The following is a 27331-nucleotide window of genomic DNA, read 5'->3' as shown; positions in this document are numbered from 1 at the left end:
TGTGGCCTTCAGAAAGCCGCTTAAGCATCTCTGGGCCTTTCATCTTAAATACTGACTCCACAGGGATGCTGCAAGGATTAATATCAGGTAGTATTAGTGATCCACTTAGAACAGTATCAGGCCTATGAACACTGACATATTATAGAAGTGTTCACTATTACTATTATAATCGGCCAGCCAGGGCTTACTCTTCAGAGAATCTTCTTTAGAAGAACAGCCAAACTAGGGTTATGCTATCCTAAATATTTTGATTCTTTTTCTTTCATTTTCCCTGCCATCTGCCCTGTGTGAAGTCTGCACCGTTCCTTACCCTTTTGTCCCCTTTTCAGAAATTTCCCCCTTTACTACCTTCTTTTGTACCTTCCCACACCCTTTTTCTCTTCTTGCTTCCTCCATCTATTTTCTCCTCTCATCTTCCTCACACTCCTTTATTGGAAAATAGAATTCAGCACACTATAGGCAGTAACTAAAAATTTGTCAAATGAATGAATAAACCAGCCTCTATGAACATAAGATTTAGTCTCAGAATAAAATCATGATTTCAAAATATAAAAAGGAAAAATAAGTACCACCATGTCACATAAATCATTTCTAATTTTGAAGAAAGGGTTCACAATTACTTACAAAATAAGATCCAGGAATACAACAAAAAGTGATGTGACCTCTTTGCAGTGGGGTTGGGCGCTCTGGTGGTACCTGCCTGTATGAACCATGATACCCTAATATACAGGTGGCACCACCTAAGTCCAATCACCTTGTCTCTTTCACGGAGGAAACACAAATGGTCCAACGGCACAAAGACAGGCAAAGAGAGTCAGAGGTTTCCCCAACAGATCAACAGCAAGGTTCTGGATTGCTATTACTGTGAATTACTAAACATGCAGGAGAAGCAGGACAGGAAAAATTCAACTTCCTTTCCCAGCCCCCTTCTAAGAAAATAGCCACTGACAAAGCCCATGAAGCCAAATGATGGATATGCCCAATCTTAGAAATGAAGTTCTAAAATTAAATGTTTCTTATAACTAATTAATGAATAAATAAATGACAGTAAAATATGCCATAGTCAGAACACTGGAAAATCCAAAACCACAGACTGTTTGAATCAGAAGGACCTTAAGGATTTAATCCAACCCTGTTGTTTTATAGATATGGAAACCGAAGCCCAAGGACATTAAGCTGTTTGCCCAGGTTACCCCACAGCTTGATGGCAGAGCCAAGACTTGGCAAACCAAGGGGAATGAACTCACCCATTTCTGGACTACTAGCACTCATAAAATCATATCAATCACATCAGATCTAATATAGACATCCTGCTTGAGCCATAGGGCAGTGAGGAGAGCCAGAGTAGAGAAAGAAAGCAGAGAAGGTCATTGGGAATTTCCTATAGAGCAGACTGGTTACGATGATTCAGTGAAAGTTGAGTCCAGAATTGAAAAATAACACAAAGAGGAAATGGAACAACAAAACCCACCGGGCAAAACACTTTCTGTCCTAGAGCCAAGGGTTATTAACTAGTGTCCAGGCAAACTGGGGACATTGCAAGATTCTGCTCTGAAGGACCAAATAGCTTTTTCACATTCTAAAAGCTGCTTGAGCTCTCCTCCATGAATAAGGACCCAGGTGCTCATCTATTATTGAGTGTGTTTAAAAAGGCATTTAGGAAAGAGCGCCAAGAGACAGATTTGCAACTCCAATGTCAGTCCCAGGAGGGCTGAGCTTGCTTAGAGAAGGAGCAAAGTTTGTGTTCAGCAACATGGGAAGTGCCAACACAGGCAGGTGTCCTAGGTTTTCTGACACACCTGTTGGCAAGCTCTCCTCCACTAGCTCCACCGGAAAGTGAGTGATGCAGAAGGCAAAACAAACCACAGATCTTCCTGTTATCAACACATCTAGACCAATATGACGTAGGCCAAGATTTTGCCCCTTTGTGTATGTAGCGGGGTTGGGGGTTGGTCAAGGATTTTATAACATATATGCATACACACAAGCAGTTTCAAAATGATGGAATAATATACCACAGTAAAAATCACATGGCATATATGAAACTATAAGCAGAAAAATAGATGCTTTCATTTTCTATTTTAATGATATATTTTTATGGCATACTATTCACAGCGTATCATTAAAGGAAACAGATTACAAAATAAGATATATAACAATACCCCAATTTTATAAAAAATGCATGTTTTTATAAAGCACATTTATAATATATAAAGATATAGAGGAAGAAAAGACTGGGATGATAGACACTAAAATGTAAACAGAAATTATCACTGGATGGTAGAATTTTGGGTGAATTTTAGTTTCTTCTTTTTGCTGCTTTCTGTTATTAATTTTTTCATAAGGAACAACTACTGTACTTTTAGAATCATATGTAAATAATGAAAGCTATCACACAAAAGAAAGGTTTGGTACACAAAATGAAACAGGATTCCTCAGATTCTGAAAAAGAGAATAATACCCATGACTGTGTGTGGAATACATTTGAAACTACAGTTTAAGGCATTTTCCTCCTTTAGCGTCTTACACTTAGGCATAGGCTTTTAAGTGGAAAATAATTCATGTAAAGAATAAAAATAAAGATTCGAAGGACAGTGTTTCATCTCTGAAGAAAAATGAGAACTTAAATTTGGATAAATATATATCTGTGTCCACCTACTTCTTAAATTGTCAAGGAAAACTCAAATGAATTTCAACAAAGTCGTGTAAGAATAGGGCCACATTGTCTTTAATGGTTGTACATGGCATTTTTTGTGGGGCGAGTGGCTGCTGAGGCGTCTCATCCTAAGACCAAATGAGCACCACTGGGAAGTCCTGAGGCCACTCCCTCCCCTTAAATGGCCCGCTTGCCAGTCATTCTCCCGGTTCTCCTCTCACCTCTTGGATGACTACTTCTATGTTGTCTTTGCCGCTTCTACTCCCTTCTCCCACCCGTCGCCCACCCAGAGGAGGTATTTGTAGATTCATGTACCTGGTCCTCTGTTCTCTCCCTCTGCTCTCCTCAGGAACTCATCTTCTCCCTGAGCTTCAGCTATCACCTCCCGAATGCACATTTTTTGTGGTATCTTCCCACCACAACCACAACTTGACATTTCCACCTCCCTTCTGGCCCCACAATACCTCAAAATTGAACCTGAACCCATAAAATCCCTCTCCCATCATTAATTTTGCTCCTCCCTTTGATGTTCTAATCTTCCATAACCATCCCAATGCCTGAAGCGTGATTCATCCTCTCCCAGTATGTCACAGATTCCTTTTACCTCTGCACAATTCCCCACCATCCCTGCCCCCCGCCCTCTCGCATGTCTGTTCAGGCTTTAGATGACCACTATGGCCCTAGGTTTCCCTGCGGTCATATGGTCCATCACATCTACTAGACGAATTTTCTGAAGAGAAGCCGTGATCGTGTCACTCTCCTCACAAACATTTTACAGTTTCCAATTGGTGCTAAGTTAACTCAAACTTGTCATTTTGCTTCTAATATTCTCTAGGCCTAATTCTTCCTTACAGACTTCTCTCTATACCCTTATTTTTAACCTATGATACAGACATAATAAAAAACCTGCTATTCTTTGAACAAATACTGTACTTCACCTGCTACTCCCTCTGTCTGGAATGTTATTTTCAGTTCCACTATTACCCACCTCTAAAAACCTTCCCTATTTTTAAGGCCTATCACTAAAATCATGTTCTCAAAGCCCTTTCTGTTTCCTTTAACCATATATGCTATCTCCTTCTTTAAACTCTTTTGTCTTTAGTATTTCATTGTATTAGTTATCTATCGCTGTGTAAAAAATTATCCCAAGTCTTAGTGATTTAAAAGAACTAATACTTATTATGTCACAATTTTCTGTGGGTCAGAACCAAGATACATCATAGCTGGGTCCTCTGGCTTAAGGTTTTACACAGGCTGTAATCGAAATTTCAGCTGGGAGTGTGGGGCTCTGGTCTCATCTCAAGGCTCAACTGGGGGAGGATCCAGTTCTTAGCTAATTCAAGTGCTGTGGGCCAGAGATGTTAGTTCCCAGGCACGTGGGCCTCTCCATAGGGCTGCTCACCATACAGCAGCTGGCTTCCCTCAGAGAGAGGGACCCAAGAGAGAGGGACAGAGGCCCTCAGGCAGAAGCTACAGTCATTTTATGGACTCCTCTCAGAAGTGGCATCCCATCACTTCCAACCTATTCTATTCCCTAGAAGTGGGTTGCTAGCTCCACCCGTCCCTCAGGGGGAGGGGCCCGCATAAGGGCATGAAGTCCAAGAAGTGGGGACTTGGGGGCCATTTCAGAGGCTGCCTTCCACAGTCATATATTTCCTTGCATTCTGTCTATGTAATTTCCTTAGCTCCTCTGGTAAGAGGATAAATTTCTTGAGAACAGGGTGTCCTATTTATGTTTATTTTCCACCTAGCACCTAGCACAAGGTCCTTCATAGAGAAATCCGTCCATATATGTTTGTTGAATTGAACTGAAGTTAACTCGTTGCCTGATAGAAGAAATGATACCTCTGGATACAAGAAGCAAAAAGCAAGGCTTCTCCATGGACTTCGAGATTCTGCGGACATGTGGACAGCAGAATGCCAAGGGGGATCAAAGAAGAAAGGTGTATCTGAGCTTTGCAGAGTAGAAGAAAGTGGTATACACTCCTTGTAGCTCTTTGAATATTAAGAAGTTCCATTCTGAGATGGAGTGTTTTTAAATTCTCTGGGCTGGGGTGGAAGAAACTAAAAGATCATGTTCCCAGGGCAGAAAGAGACTAAACGCTCCCCTTTCATTCTTATTTAGCACTTGTATAAATATAAAGATGTACATTCAATTACTTCAATCTTCCTTCCCTCTATCCTAAAGGCTCAGAATCTCATCTGACTGTGGCTCTTCTCCTGCCCTGACAACTTCAACCTCCTCTTTTCTTGACTCTGCTTTTTCCTTTTCTCTCTCTCTGCTTTATTCAGTATAGCATGACTGAAAATAATTTTGCTCTCTTTCTCTACACTCAGACCATCTCTCTTTAGTCACCATCATTTTTCTGTTCTTACATTTAAGATATGACAACATTCTATCCCTGCCTTCATTTCTAATTTCATTTTTTTCCTATTCCACATCTTTTTCTTTTCATTTAGCCATTCTCTTTCTTTCATTCTCCCAGGCTCCTAGCTGAGTTTTTCCTCTCCTAAAGCCTTATTTTCTCTGCTAGGTAAATGTCCTTGGATCATTCAAATTCCCCTTGAGAGCTCATGTCTATGAAGCCTTTCAATGATATTCCTCCCGTTAAGATTATTTGTTAATTTGCCAAGAAAAAAAAGACAAATTCACACTCTTAATATGCCTAAAAGGTTTGAAGGCATTAAAAACTTAAGAGTTTCTGTTTGAGGTGATGAAAAAGTTTTCGCAATGGATGGCAGTGATAAATAATATCACAACACCGTAAATGTAATTAATGCCACTCAATTGCATACTTACAATGGCAAATCTTATGTTATATATATTTTACCACAATAAATTATTTGTTTTTAAGTTTGTGTTTCTGCATTTCACTGTCTGAAAAACAGACAGCTCTTCAAGGCTGGTAGTGTCTTTTGCCTCTACAATTCTAAGGTGAATTTGGAGATTCACTACAACATATAAAACTTTGATTCCTCTTAGCATTGATGCATTTTAACATAGGGCTCAGAATTCTCAGCTGCCTCCTAGAGACTCCAGGGTGAACTGCAGTGAACAATCAAAGGCTTGAGTGTGCTCAAAAAATACCCAATTCTTTAATCCTGACTGTACCCATTTTCCAAGGTATAAATTTTAGACTTTAAGCAGGGACTGAATATTTATGAACCCATCCTTGTTCCAGGAGTTGCCATGCCTACAGTGTCTACAGGTACCAGGTAGATAATTAATAAGCAGTGAGCCTCTTGGAGGCTGTGCTGACCTGGAGAGCACATATTCCATCCACAGGAGGCAACCGCCCCAGAGCCCCAGAGGAATGAGAGCCAGCTGTGGCCAATCTCCTTATTTTTCAGCAAATCCAGAAATCTGGAGTTCCATGGGAATCTCTGAGTTTTAAATACTGGAAACTGGAAACCAGTGTAATTAAAAAAAAAAAATACCTCTATAGTCTACACAGAATATGTCTATTGATCCAAAGCAGCCCATAGACTCCCATACATGACCTTTCCCAGCACATCATCACCAGCTCCTAGTGTAGAATCCCATCATGAACAAATAACAGGGTCACGTGAAGACAACAAATATTGAAATGTTCATAACCTGATGTGTCAAGTTACCATTCTCTAAAACCTAATACAGTGAAAAAACTGAAGATCAATTACAACCCACATTTCCCCTGCGGCTTGAAAGTGGTCTGTAGCCTCAACACAGCATCTATGTAAAATTAAAACAGAGGATCTATGAGCATAACTTGAAAACTTTTTATTTAAATAAGTTGCCAGTTGCATTTCTAAAAATAGCATCTAGACATACCTTTTCGAAATGTAAGTAGCAACTTGTTTAAAGTAATAAAGTCGTTTCCAAAAGCTCCGTTGGAGGCTGGCATCATCCGTGGCTGAGAACCACTATACCTTATCTTACTGTCTTCTTAACTCTTGGCACCATCCGAAATGATCACATTTATTTATTTATGTGTTTGTTGTCTGACCCTCCCTGCAAAGACAGGAGACTTGTTCGGCTTATTCAACACTGTTTCCCTAGCACCTAGAATAGTGCCTGGAACTTAGTAGAGGCTCTGGAAATTTTGCTGGATGAAATAAGCCCAGAAAATTCAGCCTAATGCCAGGGAGTTTCTTTAGCCATTACACTAAAATGACAGCTAGTTCAGAATCTCTTGGAGTGATAAGACAGGCCTTAACTCTTTCTTGCCGGGCTTCTCACTCTGTCCTCTGCTTGACATAATGAAGGGATAAAAATTCAGTTTTGCTTCAAAGTTAATGACTGGAAAATAAAATGAGAACAGAGAACAGTGACAGAGTGGCAGTCTTAAATATCCATTAAACAGATACTTAACTTCTCCTTGTGAAAGGCAATGCTGGTGATAAAACTGTTCCTGTTTTCAGAGGTCAAAACTCAGATTGCCGGGCCTCACTTCTAGAGCTCCCAGGATGGGGCCTGAGGACTTGCATCTCTAATGTGTTCCCAGGTGGAGCTCATGCTGCTGGTTCAGGGACCGCATATTAAGAACCACAGGTATAAACTGTAAGACGCTATTCCGGTATCAATTATTACTATCACTCTTCTCCCATTTCCCTACTCTCCTCTTTATTTTCAACCTTGACTCTGGCCTTGCCTTTTGACATTTAACTACTTTCGCTTGTAGAAGGCATTCTTTAAATGGCTGTGAGCCAATCTAACCAGGCATTAGAATAAGGAAGCCACAAAGGGGAGACTGGCAGCTCTTTATTATAGACCACAGAGTAGTGGTTTATTAGAATGAAACAAAGCCCAAGTAACAGCACAAGGGCACGCTACAAAGTTTCATAAACTGTCATTATTGCTTAATGTATTTTGGCTGTTACTGAATGGTTATGAGAACCACAATGTGCAAAATCTAAGCTGAGAAGGTTTTTGATTTCTGAGTGATGGACCCAGAAAGACTGCTGTGCCAGGTTATGGACTTTACGATTATTTTATTTTTAATCAAGACTCAATTTTTTTTTTTAAATCCCAGTGCAAAAAGTTGTTTTAACGATAAAGGAGGAAAGCTTGCTCATTGCTAACTCATCAGTAAGCACATCAAGGATTCTAATTGCTCTCTCCTAGCTTCCTTCCCTTAATTGTCTGAAGCAGAAATCCAACCCAGTTCTGTGTGCTTGTGTTTGTGGTCTACAGTCATTTTTCTCCACTTTCTTTTTTATTTTCTAGAGCCCATGTTCAATTGTATTTTCAGTGGTTTAAAAGACGATCAGGTAAAATAATAGTGAACATTTGCAGAACACTTGCTACATGACAGACATTGTGCTAAGTATTTTACATGAATTAAAACACATATGATCTCATAGCAATGCTTTGAGGTAGGTGCTATTATTATCCCCATTTTATTGATGAGGAAACTGAGGCACAGCAAGGTAGAAGCAACATTATTTATACTTTTTTGGACAAATCATTGTACTGGGCAGAGGTGTCTCTTGGCTTTTAAACTAGGCTGAGAAGTTCAATAATCCAAAGTTAAGGGAAGAGTGTAAGTCAAGGCCTGTGGGCATAAAAGCAAAAGAGGTTTTGGAGAACGGATGTCCACTCACTAAGCAGGCAGCTAGGATAAACGCAGACAGGTGATGGGGAAGAAAATGGAAAAACGTAGGTCAGCCTTGACTGATGATTTTGGGGGTAGAAGGGAGCAGACTTTATCCTAAGGAAACATTTCCCAAATTTCAGGCATTCAAGTATTACTGGAACAATTTTGCCACATCTGTGTAGCACCTACACCATTTTCAATGTAATGTTTGAAATAACCTTCCTTTTCTAAAAAAAAAAATTTATTTTTAAAAACTTCATACCATTAGTGTAAATGTGAGATGTGTCACTTGCCAAACATAGAAGATAACTATAAAAATAAATGGACGATCTTTAAAATAAAAAATGCCCATCTCTTTTAAATTAACTCTGGTATCACAGTAAAGCCCACAGTCACATTTGGGGGAAACACAGAAGTGGCAATGGATGAATCACAGAAAGTCATTGTTCGTATTCATTGAATTTTGTTCCTACTTTTTCTTTCATAAGTTTTTTTTTTTAAATCTTAATGAATATTCATCTAGTTTTATAATATATCCCCAAACACCTCTCCCTTTGCTAGTTGAGTTCATAAAATATTTGGTTGATTGTGTTTTCTATAAAACAAAGTTAAAATTTCATGTCACTTTCCCACTAAGATTTAAGGGCTGTTTTGTAGGTCAGCTGTCTTCAGTTCCCTTTGGCGTTTAGACATTTCCCTGCACCTCCAGATGTCTGATTAATGGGACCACAATGGCCACAGGCCACCACCATGGAGGCTGTGTTTGAGGTTTTTTTTTTAAATGTAAAAGGTGACTGTTTCCTAGAAAACGTCCTCTCTGCAATCAGTCCCTGGACACTGTTTCTGTAGGTAGCTATAGCCTTTGTTATTTGAAGAAACACGTTCTCTCCTCACAGTTGGAGGAAGTGATCCTCACTTGTTCTCAACTGCAAAGGGCAGATGTGTGTGTGTGTGTGTGTGTGTGTGCGTGCGCACGCGCGTGTGTGTATACCTATTTAATAACAGATAATGAGGAGGTATGGGGACCACATAAAGATTTTTCTTATCTTTCTTGCCTTCCTGACTTTCTTCCTCTCTTCCTCACTCCCTTTATTAAGTTCAGTTAAATGTCACACTGGGTTAACTATCTACTGCCCCCATCCCATACAGGAGCATTTCTTAACAGGTACTTAGTTTTAAAGCTCTTAAGTGAGAGGGCTCACATACTTCCATAGTATGATTTGTCCCCAATTATCCCCACTAATATTGCTATGGTTTCATCCTGCTAGTCGAGTTCATTCTCATACTCTGTGGTTAAGGCAAAAATTACACTGAACTTGAACAGAGCTAGAAGTAAATACCTATGTGCATCTCTGCCGCTCATTAGCTGTGTGACTTTGGAGGAAATCATGTGGCCTCTCTGAGCTTCAGTTTATTTAATATACAAGTATTTCTCAAACTTGCATTAGGAATCAAAATAGGATCAAATATGCTAAAGTTCTTTATAAGAAGCATTGCTAATAAAGCACTATATAAATGTCAGGAGTTCTAGTGACCAAATCCTCCTAACATCCCTTAATCCTAGGCTAGACTATTCTGGAAATTGCACATCTTCCCTAGAGCCTATAGAGAAAATAGGACTTTTTGCACTTTTCTATAAAGAGAATGCTGAGGTGGCTTAAATATCCACCAGAAATTCTATCTAAGAGGTAATGCTCTGTTACTTTGCCAGCAAACTTCCTTCCATAAGGAGTGGATGAAGAAAAAACAGTACGTATTATTACAGGAATAGCCAAAGATGATGATCTTAGGTGATATCCTATGCCAACCCTTGGATTAGAAAAATGTTAAATGATATCCAGAGAAAGTCTGGTGTAAATAGGAAAATGTTTTGCACCTGGAAAATACAGCCATAGAATGTGGCATTCTTTTCCCCTGAAGTGGTGTCATTCTCTCCCCAGTGATTGCCTTCTACAAGCACTCTTTTCCTTCTTTTATTTTCCTCTCTAGGATCATACTTTCCCTCTCACCATTCCTCTGGCACAGATTTGCTTTAACTTTAAAGCATCAGAACATTTAGCTGACAGAGCTAAGACCTAGAATGCCTGTAAAACCAGCAGTTGGCCACCTTTATGAGCAGCAGAGAACATCTGGATCACACAACAGACAGGGAGAGTGCTTCCAAGCCACCTTAAGATTCTTTATCAGGATGAACTAAACTTTTCAGTAAAGTGTGGCAGAAATAATTATAATAGAGAAAATAATAAAGTCACTGTGAATAATCTGGGTTCCAGGGCTGTGGTGAGAGATTTGTATCTATGTTTCTTATTAATAGATTTTATTCTGAACAACAATTTATTTTCTTAATTGGCCAACACTTCACTTCAAATCTTTGTACCACATGCTGAGTAGCAGATTTAACCATGCCATGGTCAGAGTATACATGAATTACTGCACACATGAATTACTTTTATTCTGCTCCTGACCATTTTCAAAAATGGAATAGGTATTGTGGAGAAAGAAACTGTGCATGGACTAGTACAAATCCATCATCACTGTAGGAAAAATTCAAAGCATAAGATTTCCCAGTGTTAAGTCAATAGCAGCATCCTTGCATATGAAGGACATTCAGATTAGAGCTTTAATGTCAGACTTCAGCTCTCAGCTGCAGTCAATATACTATTAATGTACGCACAAAGTAGCTTGTTTGGTGAAAAACATGTAAGAATGAAAAGAATAGGACCCTGCTAGAATAGTCCAGTCAGTCTCGTCCAGTAGCTTATTGGGTATGTGAATCAGCCAGGTGCTGCCCCCTCTGGCGAAGGAAGAGGATTGCTCTCTCCCCTCTTCGTGGGTCACTTGTGGCAGAGAGATAGCACTAGAAAGGATGTCACCAAGTGTGAGCTCTTTTAGTTCCCTGGGAAAGGTGCACCTGAATTTTGCAAGCCTCCAACCCTCAAGCAAGAAAATGGTCCTGCTACAACAAAAAATGCAGATCCATACAGAACACATGACAAACTCCATTCTCTGTGTGATGTAACTACCTATAGGTAAGAAATATATTTGTCAGCAAGGTTAGAAGGCAACACACTCATTCAGAAGACCAAAGAGAAAACCCTCTATAACTCCTAGCAGACTAAGAATCACAAAGAAGGGCTTTCTATACCAATTGCATGTGTCTGCTGGTTGTTACTGAATTAATATAATCCAATTATATTAATCCAATTAATTCCCAAATTAAGTTTTCATTTTTAATGTATAGGAACATTAGATAACAAAAGAAGCCAAACATTAGATAACAAAAGAAGCCAAACCTTGTTACCTTAGAAAGTAATATTCTGGCATCAAAGTTGAACCATCGAAAACTTAGAAATAATTTTCATATGAGAACTAGAGAATCTATTTTACACACATGTAATTGGCTAATCATGAGGGGCCAGCTTAAAGAAGTATGGATACATCCTTACAATGGAATATTATATGGTCATTAAGTTTCTGCTTTTGAATAATATTTAATAAAACAGGAACATGTCCATAATATCATAGCAAGAGAAAAAAGTAGGCTGCAAAATATTCAAATATAATGTTCTCAATTTTATTGTATCATGCACACACAACATGCCCAGAAAAAAGCATTAATTGGAAATAGAAGAAATGTAATTGTAAGTTCTTTGAAAGTATGGATATGAGTAAATTTTATTTCATCTTTCCTCCTAATGTCTTTAACAAAAATCAGTTAGTTTTATAATCAGAAAATCATCAATATTGCTTTTGACCTGGTTGTAAATTCAAGAGTCTTCTAATCTCTACAACCACTGTTTCTCAATACCACTATGGGTAAAATATCACAACCTAGAAATTAGAAAAATAGTTCAGAGGACTCATGGGTCAACACCAGATAACTGTCATGAAATAAAACTCGAATAAAATTTAACAAGATGGATGAAAGCCATCTTTTGGCTTTGGAGACACTTTTCTCTTTACTGTGCTTCCTTAAGTCAAGGTTAAGCCAGCACTTCAAACTCTGAATTCAAGTCTGCTTTATTCCCCCATCAGCATGTATATATTTCGAAAGTAAAGCCAACCAACAAGCTTACCTTGTTCTTTAATCCTTTTCATTCAGGGGCTGATGACAAGCACCTAAAGACAACCAGCCTTTCTGAAATGGTATTCTGAAGTCTATTCCCCCAATACATTCTGTTCTCTTTGAATTATTTCACAAGTATACTTGGGGGTGGCAGCTTGACATTGTGGACTGAGTCTAACAGGGCTGTTTAGACTTTGAGGGTTAATGGCACACCTCTTTCTCTCTGGGGCTGGCTCCAAGTGTCTCTACCTGGCACCTTAGAAAAGGGTGCAGGCTAACACGGTAGGCAAGGGCTTCTGGAGTTCAGGGAACAAGAAGGTGGCAACACTTGGATTTGAGGGTCCACAATAAGCACAACTTGGAAAGACATCCCAAAATATGTATTCTGAGAGCCCTATCTGGAAGGCACTGTCATAAATAAAATATATATTAGCAGAGTCTTTATTTACCAAGCAACATGAAACACCAACCCAACTATTAGATTGTCTCAGATAATAAGATTAAAAATCACCTTAGGTCATAGAAATTTTAGTGTCATCACAACTATCTTTCTCCCCGTAAAGGTTTTTTTTTAAAAAATATATATTTATCAGCTACTGGGAAATCTAAGATATTAGGTTATTGAGGACAATAATTAGTTCATGATATGTACTCAATAATTATGTGGAAGGAGGGAGGGAGGAAGGGAGGGAAGGAGAAATCTATAGATCAGGTGTTGGTGTTTGGGCAGGACTGTACATTACTGAGAGGTGAAGGCAAATCTAATTTTTAGGAATTCCAACGTCATCCCCTGCTGTTAACAGTTCTTGTACTCAACATTTCTCTCTATTAAGAAATTCTCCCTATAGGTAGTATAACTTCTCTCTGCTTGATCTTAGGCCCACTTCCTTTGGTCTGTCTCAGAGCAGAAAGTGAACAGCTGCTCTCCATCCTGGATGCAATAATTCCTCATATGCGTAAAGAGAGTAAGTCATCTCTTCATTGCCTTTTCTTCTTCCCCTTAATGACCCCAATTCCAAAAGCGTTTCTCTGAGGATTCTGTTCTCTCACGACATCTGTTGGCTTGGTCATTCCCTGGGCTCTCTGGACCTCCAGGTTATCCTTAATCCAATCACACATATTCATACTCAGTTCAAAGCCAGTAAAAATAGCATGTTGCCAAATGATGGCATCAGGAGATCAGGAGGGGCCCCTGCTCCACCTCCTCAGACACCCTTTGTGGAGTCTGGAGAGAGCATGGATATCCCTGGTCACTCTTCTGAGGCAGTGGGGGAAGAGCACCCATGTATACATGTGCCCAGGCAGTCACCAAATATTTACTGAGTGCCCACTCAGTAACATCTCACACGGTGCTGGGCACAGAGACAAAGTCGGAAACCAAACAGACCTGGCTGCTGTGCTCCTGCACAGCCTGTCAGTTTGTGTGTGAATGAGCCTGTGCACGAGTGTGTGCATGTGTCGGGTACGGGGAGGCTGTTTTATCTTCTCAGGCAGAAGCTTTCCCATGATATCTACCACAGTGGCAATGGTCTGCTATTGTATCACCACCAGATCTGATCATTCCTGAAGATGACCACTGTAGTCCTCAGGTGTGAGTGTCACAGAGCCTTCCCACATGGGAGTCAGGGCTGCTGGGCACAGTTTGCTGGCCAAGCTTTACCAGAGGCAGAGGGCATCTCCTGCCACGGCTCACACACTCCAGGCTCCAGACCCTGGTGGAGAACACCATCTGATTATGTTGTTGCTGTTGGCTGTTACTGCTCCTGGAGGTCTTCCTTCCACCAGTCGGGCTGCCTTCCGTCTCTCTCATCAATCCACCAATTCATTCAGAATTATTGTTCTGGCCCAGTACTGAGTGGCACTTCCTCTCCTGGTGGATGCAGCTGTGACATCTCAGTACTGCAAGCCTCAGATGCCACAGAAAACCTGGAGGTCCAGAGAGCCCAGGGAATGACCAAGCTAGCAGATGTCTTCACCCACACAAGGTGGGGAAGAGGAATGGGCCTGTAAAATACATCGCCTGTCTCTTTGGGAAAAAAAGACAAGCAGAAGTGCAAATCATACATATGCTCCTTTACTTCTGATCCAGACAGTCCCTTTAAGATCTGTTTACATCTTCCAGCCTGAAAATGCACCATCATCATTTCTTGAAGTCATTACTCAGAACACACCCCCACTGCATTTCATTTTTATGATCCCCATTTTAGGAACGATTAAATGGAAGCAGAGAGCAGCAGCAATGAAGCAAATCATGAGAGGCTCTGATAAAGACTGAGAAGCCTGGATGCTTGTTGGCGCTGCTTCTCTGTGCCTATTTTTAATGCAAGTTTATGCAGCTGTTCCCCACTTAGAGAGAGAATCTTACAAATGAACCCAATCTGCACTCAATTATATTTTTACTGTCCCCCTACCCCTACCAGCTTATCACGCCATACCTGTGTGCACTTGTCTGTGAATATCCCTTTTTAAATGTCCTTCTCCACATTTCTATATACTGGAGAGGTGTACTTGGCTCTTTGTGGATCTAACTGTGATGCAGGGGTCTCTTCATTGTTCTAATTCCCCATGCCTCTTAGGGTTACTTACACAGGATCTCATTAAAGCTTCACAAGAGCAGGCACTATTTGCTTTAAAAAAGGAGGCTGGGTAAATATATAAAAATTGTTTGTATATGGTAGAAGTATTTTCAAAGGGATACACAGGAAACTGGGAACAATCACTGCTCTGAGGAGGAGACCTGGGGCACTAAGGGTCATAGGTGAGAAGATATACTTTTCACTGGATAGTCTTTTATATCATTTGACTTTTTACCAAGAGAAAATATTACCTTAAAAAATTGCTGAAAGGGAGTGGTGTCTATCAAATGAAATTTGTTAACAAATGTTTCAGGCCCTATTAACTGGTGTTTTACTCTAAAATCTCACTTGATTTTTTTTTTTTTTTTGACAGCTTTAGTAAAACCTCATTTTACAAAAAAGAAATAGATGCAGATAATATCAGTCACTTTCCCAGGTTTACACAGCTGACAAGTGGCAATGTGGGGAAATGAACTCAATTCTCTTTGATTTCCAAAGCCATGTTCAGTCCCATATGCTGTGTTGCCTTGACTTCAAGTATTTCTGAAGAAACCGGATTTATAAGACTGCAGCTTGGAGACTACTTTTTGAAAACCTGAAGGAATATTTTGAAAAGCCCATCCAAATGGTTGATACCAACAACTTAATGAATCTTCCTCAACACTAGGCTCCTGGTTAAGAACTGTTCATGCATGCCTCTGCTGGATTTGAGCTTCGGTGAAGCTCTCAGTGAAGATGTCCCCCTGAGTCCTTTGCTGACATGCAGAGTACTCACTTCAGAGGTGCAAAATGTACCCGCTCTCAGGCTCTCTTCAGCCAACCACTCTGTTCAAATTGAAGATATTCAATGTAGACGCCAAATGGCTGGACAATCTGCTAACTCTCCTAAGCATACAGATTCTTCATTTATTTAACAACTATCTTTGAAGTGCTCACTATGAGCCAGGCACTCGTCTTAAGTGCAAGGATTAGAGAGGTGAACAAGACAGACAAGGTCCTTGCTCCCAGGAAGCATCCATCCTGGTCTGAAGAGGCAGGCAATAAACAAACTAACAAGTAAGCAAAATATCAGATAATAAAAGCCATGAAGACAATGAAAAGAAACTGTTGTGATAGAGTGACTGGGTGGCTACTTTAGCTGGTTCATCAGAGAAGGCCTTTCTGGGGAGATGAAATTTATCTCAATGACCAGAATGACAAATGTGCCCTGGTAGCTACCATCCTTAAAAATAAACTCAGCTTCCTTTTGTATGCTCTAGGTCTCACCCAATTTCCATTCTAACCTCCTATTTATTTATGATGTGAATTTGCAATCCTAGAAGTTAGAGCTGGAAAGGACCCTAGGAGCATTCTTAGCCTCACACCATCATTTTAGAGATGAGGCAATAAAAATCCAGAAGAGCGAAAAGAACAGGACACAGAGCTGGTTAGGAACGTGACTAGAAGCTGAAAGTCCTGTCTCTCAGCTCATATATCCCCCCCACGAATCCAGGTTTATCTTTCCACTGTTTGTCTTTCCGCTGTTCACTTCCTCACTGTACAATCCTCACTCTGGTGCCTCATCCTGAGGGGTCCACAGACACCAAATCCTCGCTAGACCACAGGAGACCTCTGGGTGCTATTAGGAATCCTGAGGCTATAGGCGGGCCCTTTGGGCCAGGGTTACAGTGGAAAAGAAAGTGCAACTTCCCATGGTGCAACATCACCACATCCCAGTCACGTTCTAGAGCTATGCCTAGCTCCTGCCACCCCTTCCTATAGACAAGTGAACCTCTAACAAGGGCTTCCAAGTTTGGGAGCCACATGGCTCTATGAAGTCAAAGAACACTAAAGGTTTCTCTTCAGAAATGTTCCCTGATTTAACCAAGTCAATATAAAAATATTCTATCTTATGATCTCAACCCCAACCAAAATGCTATAAAAAAGATCAAGCACAGAATTTCTTTAAATAGCAAGTTCCTTTAGTACATTTAAAGTATCATCTATAAAAACCCAATCTACATAAAAATTTTACACCCCCCCCCCAAAAAAAAAACCCAGCTATTACATCAAGTGCAATAACATAAACTTGGATTCTTAATGACAGATTTTAGGCTCTTTAATTACGTAATTATTCTCATTCATTCGGCATATATTTATTGAACTGCTCTATGCAGCACCCTCAGGTGCTATGAGGACACAATGATATACAGACATTACCTCCGTCTTCCAGAAACATGCGAACACACAACTCTGATACAAGGCAAATGTGATGAGTGCTACAGTAGAGGTATGGACCAAGCTATGGGGTCAAGGGGAATGAAGGGTTATATTTAGGTGAAATCAGGTAAGGGGTCATGGGGGAGACAGCAACATTTTAACTGGGTTTCAAAGGATGGGTATGATTTGTGTAATTGGACGATTCATTCCAGGAAAAGGGAGCATCATAACATGTTGTACAGGGGACAGGACATACAGGGGCACATTCTCAGAAAAGAGAGGGGCCCAATGTAGCTTGGTGGTGAAATAGGAAAGGGGGAGGGAGAGAAAACAGGCCTGGGAAGGTGGACCAGAGCCTTGAATGCAAGAATAAAGTTTGGACCCAATCCATATACCACAGATGCTTGAGAGGGTTTGAGGGCCGAGGAAGAACATAATTATAACTGTGCTTTAGGAAGGACATTCCAGCAGCCGTGGGCAGGACGGAGCTGAATAAATAAAGGCAGCAGTCAGGGATAGGGAGGCCCATTTGAAAAATCACTACATGGTTTGCAGATCACATAAGAAGGAAGGAATAAATTTAAGAGGCAGAGTAAAGGTAGAATTGATAAGGAGGGAAGGGGTCCAAACCCAGGGGAAGGGTCTGGTTCTAGAAAGGGGTGGGGGTCCTAAGCCTCAGAGTCAGGGCGGAGGAAGAGAAGTCAGTGCCCCTGCCTGCGGTATCTCTTTAAGAAAGGACAGTTGTGAGATGCCTGAGGCAGCAGTCACGAGTCAACTGCGTAAAAGCTACCCCACTGGACGTCTTCTGATTCACGTACAAAGTCTTAGTTATTAATAACTGTTCTTCTGGAGAGATACAGAAGTGCCTGTTATACACAAGGGTCCCAGAACACTTCTTAAATTATTACATCTCTACAGCAGAAGTGAAAAGCAGCTTGATTGGGGTGGAGAGCAGGAGCCCGGGGAGCAGACATTTCTGAACAAATGATAACTCAGTGGAGGGAGGTAGCTTTAATCAAGAACACCAGGCATCATCTAAGCCTTACAGCTGTGCCCTGCTAAGAGGAGCTTTATGACACACTGAGGTCTTTTTTTTTTTTCCCTTTCTTTCTTTCTTTTTTTTTTTTTTTAAGAATAATGTCCTGGATTCCACTACCTGAGCCAGGCGTGCCCAGTTAAACAAGTGAGCATTCACGTAACTAGCTGCCCAGGGCTCTCTGTAACAAAACTGGGAACTTGAGGAGGTCTTCCTCAGGGCTGTTTTCCTGGCTTCTCTCTCTAGAAATATACAGCTGGGTTTCCATTCTAGTCAAAACCAAGCTGACATGTTGAAGCTTGTTCTCAACCAGTTGACCCACGGAGTCTGCAGAAATTGTCTTACATCAATGTTTCCCAACATGTTTTCACAGAATACGAATTTTGGGAACAAAGAGGTCTGTGGTAATAAAAGTTTGGGAAATGGCAGATTAAACAACATTTTCTAAAAGACATCTCAAAATTTCAAAAGCTAGTAGGTTCTGAGGATCTCTAAGAGGGAGAAGCAATCAGTAGCACCTCACAACCTTATTTTCCGGCTGAACCAGTTTTCAGCAAAGCACCTCAAGGGACAAGTGTTCTATGGAACCTATTTGAAGAAACACCAGGGGTGGTATTACTCTAGGGAACGTTTGTACTTAACTAGGAGCCTAGCATAATAATAAAAGCTAATGACTATGAGTGTTTACTATGTGCAAGGCACCGTTCTAAGCACTTTATATGTACTAATTTATTTAATCCTAACAACCTGGGATGTGGATACTATTATTATTCCCATTATACAGATGAGTAAATAAACTGAAGTGTATAGTTAAGAGATTTGTCCAAGGTTCTAAGTAGACAAGTTGGTGAGTAGTAGAGCTGGAAATTGAACCTAGGCAGTCTGGCGCCACAGAAAATAATTTCTAATGGTAGTGGGAGAGATCCTGAGCAGTATTTTGCATGGCAACCATGGCAATCACAGTATATCCAAAACTGTCTACATATACTTTAGGTTTCATTTACCATATAGTTCTGAATTGTACCACTGATTTTGTCTCTTCACCAAATTGTTGTATTATACATGAATACTCTTCAATTAACGTAAAGCCATGATTCAGAAAGCAAGAAAACCAGTAATAAATGGTAATACACATGAGGAAAACCACCTCTTGATTAATCAAAGTAGCAAGAAAATGAAGTTGTACGTTTAAGAATTGGCTTCTATGTTCTCAACGTATTGATCTCTTGCTCCCCAGTTCTAGGGAACAAAATCAAGGGATTGTTTTCCTTCAGTGTGTTGCAAACTTTAACACCCCTACCCCTCTATTTGCTCAAGAATTGCCAAAGACATGTCCTACCCTCTCCCACTTCCTCTCCTTGTTCAGAAGGATTATCACCAGTTTTGGGTGCATCTGGTAGCCATCTTCACTGAAGGACAGATTCCTCCCTTCAAAAGTGACATTGATAAGATACCTGTGAAGATAAAATAAAAGGAAGGTCAAAAGTATGAAGAAGATATATCAAGAACAAGATAGGTTTATAGGGAGCCAGCTGGATGAAGAAAGGTAGATAGATATACAGAAATCATTACAAAACTTGGTACCCCTCAAACTCCCATTTGATTATGCCATAGAGTCACACGAGTTTTCACATAATAGGAATAATAGGAAAAATAATATAATGACTTAAAGGCTCTGGGTTTGAGTTCATCTATAGCATGCCTTTGAACAAACTACTTAGCTTCTTGAACCCGTTTTTCTCCACATCTTCAAAAAGTAGGATAAAAGGACCTACCTCATTAGGTTTGTAAGGCTCCAATTAGATAACTTACCTTAAGCACTTACCACAGGCCTCCTACACAGGAAACTCTCTTTAAGTATTAACAATTATTATTCAAAATAGGAGACAGATTTAAGGGCAGAGAAGGTAGAGGCAAGAAAAGAAAGTGGAGTGCACCAAAACAACTTTCTGCCAAGGTGGCAACTGGAGCTCATGGTCCTCCCTCCCCAGAGATGTGCACATGCTTTTTAATTCTTGCTAAGGTCCTTCCCAGTGCACACTTCCAAGAATTGTGAGACGGTTCAGCAGGCAGGGATCTGACTCCATGGGTTGCACTGGGAAACCAAGGATGGTTTGTGTATGGGAACCACAAATGCCAGGGGATACGGGTGTTGGATGCATTTCACAGAGGACTCTGGGTGCATAAATCAGTGGAAATTCTGGAAGTAACTAGAGTCAGACCAGTGAAACTGTCTTTCTCTTTGACACCTGCACCCCCAGCCCACCCCATTTCCCTGCTGGCTGCTGTGATCTGATGAGCAGTTCCCTTATTGGGAATTCCCACAGGCATGCTGATTACAACTGCGTAAGTGCAACTGTGCTGATGGTAATTAATGTCCCCTTACTACAACGGCCAAGGAATCAGTATCGATTAGCTCTGTGTTCACATGACATGCTTCTCTGGGGCCTTTCGCCTGATACTGCTTGTGAGACATGTCTCTGTGAAGAAGCAAAAGTAGCACCTCATAATTTTGGTGAGTGTGCTAAAGGGCTTCCAGGATGTGAACAACAATGGCTCCCTAATACATTGAAGGGAAGTAGAAGAAGGCATCAGGAAGCAGTTTAAAAGTCCCTCTTTTAAGTCTTTTCATTCAATGAAACTGGGAGACTCTTCTTTCATTCTTTCAGGTAATATTAGGTTAAATAAAGTTGCTAGAATTCAAAACCTTCTGACTATTATAAAGATGTCTAGGCAGCATAAACCTGGGCCAGTTCTGGCTTCTAGGGCTGCTTAGGCTTTTTAAGCCTGTCATTTCCTGGACTTGTGTAGCTTCACAAATGCAATCAAGAATACAAGAAGACACCCAAATGGTACAGATTCCTAGGATCTCAGAACTAAAAGAGACCTTCAGAATCATCTAGCCTGTGACTTCCTGCAGCTTATGCTTCCCCTCTACAACTCGTAAGATCGGTCCTTTCAGCTTTTCTCAAATACCTTCACTGATGGGGAACTTATCACCCAACACCCTCAAGATAGCCCACCTCACTGTTGGGTAGTTCTTCCTTACATAAAGCTGAAACCTGTTCCATGCTACTCTTTAACCCTTATTTCATTCTTAGATATTATACAATTTTAGTCTTCCCTCTTCCACGTGAGATCTCTTCAAGTATTTGAAGAAATTTACAATGGATTCCTTATAAAATCAATTATAAACTTTGAAGAAGACTTAGCTCATTTAGTTTTATAATTTTAACTTGATAGATCAGGAAATGGAGGCACAAGAGGTTAGATTATTTGCTCAATATTACACAGCGTATGGGAGGAGAAATAACATTTAAACCGACATTCCCAGGCCCATGTCCCACCATGATTCTTCTATGCAACATCAGTTTTAATATACCGAATTCCTTTAGGTAGTCATTGTAGGCCATGGCTTCAAGTTCTCTCCCCTTACCTTCTTGGCTACTCTTTCTGAATACATACTGCCAATAAAAGTATAGAACCCATGCATCTCCTACATTCCTTGCACTGCTCCCTCATCTCTCTATTCAGGGCTGCTTGCTCAAGCCCATCACTAATTTCATCAACTCCAACTTTCCAACCAAAGCCTTATAAATTTCATTCTAGGTTGTATAACTGCAAAACCACAGGATAGAGTATTTTAAACTAATGATCCAGCATTTAAACATCTAACACAATTAACCTGGGAAATATGTTTTAATACAATACTACTGCATTGCTTATAATAATTTCTGGGAGTCTTCAGAAAATGTTTGTGAGACTATGAAACATGCAAAAAATTTAGTCTCATCTCTCTTTTAGGAAAAAAGAAAAGAAAAGAAAGGAGGAGAAAGAAATTACCTGGCTTAAACACCAGCCTTTTCACCAAATATGTCTCTGAATATTTCTGAATTTATCTAAAATACCATTAAGAATATTTTTTAAAGAGTGTCCACTTCAGAAGGCAATTACAAAAGAGAATATCCAAAAATAATTTAAGTAATAAGCAGCATGAAAGGAACAAGCATATTGCTTCTCAATAAGCCTTTTTTTTTTTTTTTGAAGGGGACTGCATTGAATTATTTATATAAGTTAAAATTTTGAACTTGCAAGAATAAACCACATTCATGGGTAATGTAATTGGTCTGCGGCTGAATTTCTCTAGCACTGTTGCTCTGGCTCTTTCTGATTTTCCTTACAAATCTATTCTTTTTCTTGGGTGTTCATACTCTCGCAGCTCTGCATGTTCATTTTATTCTACCTAAGCCTTCTCACATATTTTATACTTACTAAAAATAATAAAACATTTTTATGATAGTACACAAACCATTCTTCTCAAAGTATCTTTTAATCACCCATGTTTCAGCAGCATATAGACTAATCATTCACATCGTATTTTTCTGAATAAATTCCTCTGATGTGCCAACCTTTGGCCATTAGTATGGAGCTTGGAAATATACACCAGCCTTAGGCAAAGATGCCCTATGAATAGTGGAACAAACCAATCACATGGTGATGAAAAGCGTGAAAAATTAATTGGGGATGTGGTGACTTCTAGCCACGGGACCTTGGCACCTGTCAATCTCTCTGAACCTCAGCTTTAATTCCTTAAAATGGAGACGCCATTTTACCTCCAGCTTATCAGATACAGCTGTTGTGAGGATAAGAGAAAATAATAGAGAGAAAAATATAGAATGTGGTATAAATATAAAGATATATAACAGGAAACATTCAGAAAAATAATATAAATAAACATGATTTGAGAATCAGAAGGCAGGAAACTTACCCCATTTTGAACCTCTGTGACTAAAACTGTAACTGCATTTAACAAGACCCAATTATCAATGGAATATGTCTAAGGACTGGAGACTACAGTCTACATACAGAGGATAAACAAGGTTAAATGGCCATATGAATCAATTTAAGTTTCCATAAAACTGGAAAATATCCAGCTACCTTTAGTCTTAGCTATACTTTGCCAATTTTGAATATTAATTAAAACCTCAAAGGTTCCAGGTGTAAATCCTGGGTAAAAGATTAAACCATAATTAAGATTAAGAAGTGCCATAGCTATTCTATTTTTTTCTCAACATGTCATCCTTAATTACATCGTCAGAAAGCCTAGCTTCAAATGGCAATCAAATTTAGGAGGTCTTACAATCAAACTTTAATCTACTGGAAGCCTTACAAAAGACTGGTATATAAAAAAATTTGCTTGATTTGTCCCTAAGATGTAGTGTGACCCCTAAAACATCCTAATGACCTGTCTCACGGAGTGCTAATATTGCACAGAATCTCATAATGCTAGAACTAAAAGAAAAACTAGAAACTATCCATTGAGAACCCTGATTTTAGAGAGGAAAAATAGGTTCTTCCCAAGGTGACCTGCCTGTGCAGGACTGGACCGCAAATCTTCAGTCTCCGTATAGTGTTCTTTTTATTACATCACCAACTTAAGTAAAAATCAGTTTTACAGAGTCCCAGATGTGCAAGTTAGCATTCTCAGGTCATACATCAGGCCCTGAACTATATAGATCCCTAATCCAGATTGAACAAAATAAAATCTATCTCATTTCCTGCTTGACTCCTTGTTGAAAAAGAGCCAACACATTTGCTTACTATGGCCAAGGCCACAGTCCAATGAGTTTAATGGGGTCAGGTGGAGGTAAAAAGCGCTGGCTTCACTTTGACTGCATCACTCACAGCTCATCCCAGCACCATGTTGATACCTAAAACAATGATTTAGCAGTGTGCTCTGTGTGGGAGGCATCCAGAAGAGCTTGCCAGAGTTTCCAAGCAAACCATGAGCCCTGGCACCTCAATATTTAGTTTCCCTCAATATTTTTGTAAAAGAGTAGATTTTTAAAATTGTCTGTTAATATAAATATAAGACATAGTGTCTTATCTCTTTCAATCCCCTCATTTTTCAGATGAAGCAGATGAAGTCCAGAAGTCTTATGTGACTTTACCAAGATAGGTTGATAATCCTGCCCCACAGGATCCAGGTGTCCTCGCTCCCAGCCCACAGTTCTTTCCACTTGCCACCACGCCTCAAAAATTGTGGTTATTTTTTCATAACTCTCAGTTTCTGTTCTTTGGCTATTAAAAGTAAAGTAATAAAGCACAGTTCTAGCCAGGAGACTTAATTCTTGACCTCCTGTTCAGAATTTCCTCAGTCTGAAAATCTGTAACTCTACAACTTTGTGTCTTTGGTATCAGCAAATTTCTAAAGCCTTCAGCTCCCCCTTCTGAAAAATAGATTGATTCATCCCATCTTCCCTGCTTGATGTGGGAAGCTACATCAGTGCTCCTTGACAGGCTATCTCTACAGTTCACTTGATTAATACAGTGGCTATTATGTTATTGAACTCTATCATCTGAACAGTGAAACAATCAATCTGTCAAAAAGTCTGTCAGGTTTCTTTTTTGAAATTACTGTTTCTTATATATGTTTTCTCTAGAAAAGTCCCCATTGGATTAGAAATAGTGGACTTTCCATTTTTAAAAGCTACCCAACTAAAGACCAATGTTGGAGGAAAGAGGCAAAATTATTTAAAAACTAGACATTCAATGTTATGGTTTGGATAGACTAAGAACTTCTGTGTTTCCAATGTAGAAAATCATAATTTTCAAAATGAATCCAAAGGACTAACCCAGTGTAGCAGGGTGGCAGGCAGAGCCAGGGGATGGTTCCCCTCCAGACTCACTAATGGGTCCATGTGGGATCAACCTAGGAGCTTGTTCTCATTAGTAAGTTATTGTACACCCAAATGAATGTAAAAGCCTATAAGACGCCAAAAAATGCTTACTAGGAAAAAAAATTAAAAATAGAAACAGATAAAATAATTAAGCAAGGAAGGGAGAAATGTAGTATGTTCTATCTACACCGCACACCCATAGTATAGCAGGCAACGCAATGTAGTCGTTTAGGAGCAAGGCCACTGCTGTCACTCTTTCCATGCAAATCTTGGATTCACCAGTTCCTAAGTTGTATGAAAATCTTTTCAAGACACATTTTCTCTTATTTCTTCAAAATGATACCTAGTATAAAACCTCAGGAAAAACTAATGTAAAGGGTAGATTGTAATTTATAATCACTTGAAACAGATTAAAAATAGTTTTCCAGAAGGTTAAACATTTTCTCAGAGATGGTGTTTATCCCATTAATTTACTTTGAAAACCTCTCTGAAATAGTGTTTATATCATTAATTTATTTTGCAAACCATTCTTCTTAGACCATAAAATCTTCAAGTTTGGGCTAGTCCATATCTTATTTAAATTCTAAATTACTGGTAGATTAATGAGATAGTAAAGTATCTTGAAGACTGATGGACATAAATTTAATATACTTCCTCTCCTATGGTATGAGGATTGTACTTTGGCTCCTTAGCAGTTTGGGCTGAACTACATTCATCTGAGAGGCAAATCAATTTACCATCTATTAAAAAGGAAAAGTCTTCTCAGCCCTCTTGGCCTAACAGTGAAAAATTGCAAAGAGTTATCACCAGGATACCATTTCACAACTGAATTAGTTTTATCTGAAATGAAAGAAAATAGAGGAGGATTGTTGGGAGTCATCCAAGAATCTCTGCTTGGATATTAGAAGGTAGACAGCCTCCAGAAAGATGTTATTTCTCACCAATCGTCAAATCAATGAGCATTCCGAGTAGCTTTGCCACCAACTGTGATGGCCTCATATCTACCCACCTGTACCCTTTCATCCAATGGGGTCAAGGAAGTGGACCATGGCCAGGACACAATTCTCCCCTGTGCTCACCAATGGGTCCATCTGAGATTGCACCCAGGAGCTTGTCCTCATTAGTAAGAGATACTCTACACTCAGACAAAGTCCAGACAATGTTCAAAAATGTTTAGTGGTAAGAAGTGAATAGAAAACCAAAGGGAGAAACAGATAAAATAAGCTAAGCAAAGAGGGAAGGAATGCAGTGTGAATATGCACACACACCCATCCAACAACAGGTAGTGTGGTATGGTGTGTAAGAGAAAGAGCACTACAGTCAGATCTTCTCTGTGCGTATCTTGGATCTACCAGTTCTTGAGTTGTGTGATCATGCGAGGTTTTTTTTTTTTAACATCTCTTTGCCTTAGTTTCTTCACCATAAAACCGTGGGTAATAATCATACCTATCTCATAAGGCTGTGGTGAGCATTAAACTATTCAATATACATAAAGGACTTAGAACTGCTAGCTGCTGTTGTTATCATAATTACCTGCCATTGCATGGATGTCAGAAAATGTTATTTTGGATCCTTGTCCAATCTTTCTTACTTAAAGTTAAACACAATGAGGCTAGGACACTATGGTAACTCTTTGGCACATTAAGTTCAGAGTTCTGGTTTCCTAATTCCTGGATCTCTGCTTTTCCACAATAGTATCACCAGTCTAGTACTTTTCTTCTCATTCTCACAGTATCCCAAATTAAGGCGTGTAAACATTTGTTTTTCCTACTGTGATTAGTTACAGCTATTGTTTGTCCCTGTCAGGGTTTTTGCAGTGGGGAATCACTTAATCATACTACTTCAATATAAACTTTACTTCCCAAGAAAGGAGAAAGATGAGCTCATAGCCTCCTGATTTTAAATTTTAGCCTAGAATAAATAACTCCTCAAAATGGCCGCTATTCTGATCTCCCAGAGCCGTGCTGGAAGACTACTGCAGTTCCCTTTAAAATCCCTTCAGAAGGGGTGCTCTCCTGCTGGTGTGTGATGGCATAACACTTTCTTAGGGAGCTAGCAATGCCACCTTTTGATGCCGATTAATCAAGTGTGCTGAACACCGAAGCTGTCCCTCATTTAGGCAACTGTGAACGGAATCTGGTAATGGAAAAGGAACTCCTCATTGTCCTCATGTCCACACCCCTCAGTCATCTCTGCTATGGGTGAGACCTGCCAAGGTGCTATGGGAGTCCCACATGTTACTACGGACAGTTAGAAAGGTGAAACTCTCCAGTGGGAAAGAACCAAGCAACTCCTCTGGATAATATTATTGTCACTGGATCTTTTTTTCCTTTTAAGCTTATATTTCCATGCTGTACTTAAGTTAAAATCACTTTCTTTTTTCAAAAATGCTGAATAAAATTCCTTTCCTCTTCCACAGATTAGGTGCTCAATATGCTGGAATGTAGCCCAATATAGGCAACTGAAACTAAGTGGTGGGTCCTTTACAGAGAATGCCAAGACTAGCTGTTCTCTGAGGGCACTGCTATTTCTTCATGCCTAT

The 27331-nt window shown here is 39.7% G+C and overlaps 1 protein-coding gene across 5 annotated transcripts in view; it reads right to left on the bottom strand.

The window, feature by feature from the left end:
* The window catches only part of GRIN2B (glutamate ionotropic receptor NMDA type subunit 2B), a 511855-nt gene that overhangs the window by 135667 nt on the left and 348857 nt on the right, over positions 1 to 27331 (bottom strand). For all 5 annotated transcript variants that reach the window (XR_005218349.1, XM_037846031.1, XM_037846030.1 and 2 more), the window contains one exon: positions 19449 to 19563. Coding sequence is in view for 4 of the 5 variants with exons in the window: in XM_037846031.1 (XP_037701959.1) it covers positions 19449 to 19563 (115 nt within the window). In the remaining variant the exon portion in view is untranslated. The remainder of the gene's footprint in view (positions 1 to 19448; positions 19564 to 27331) is intronic.

The sequence above is a fragment of the Choloepus didactylus genome, chromosome 8, assembly GCF_015220235.1.
Source record: "Choloepus didactylus isolate mChoDid1 chromosome 8, mChoDid1.pri, whole genome shotgun sequence".
Classification (NCBI taxonomy): domain Eukaryota; kingdom Metazoa; phylum Chordata; class Mammalia; order Pilosa; family Megalonychidae; genus Choloepus; species Choloepus didactylus.
This window is presented reverse-complemented; position numbering and strand designations above follow the sequence as displayed.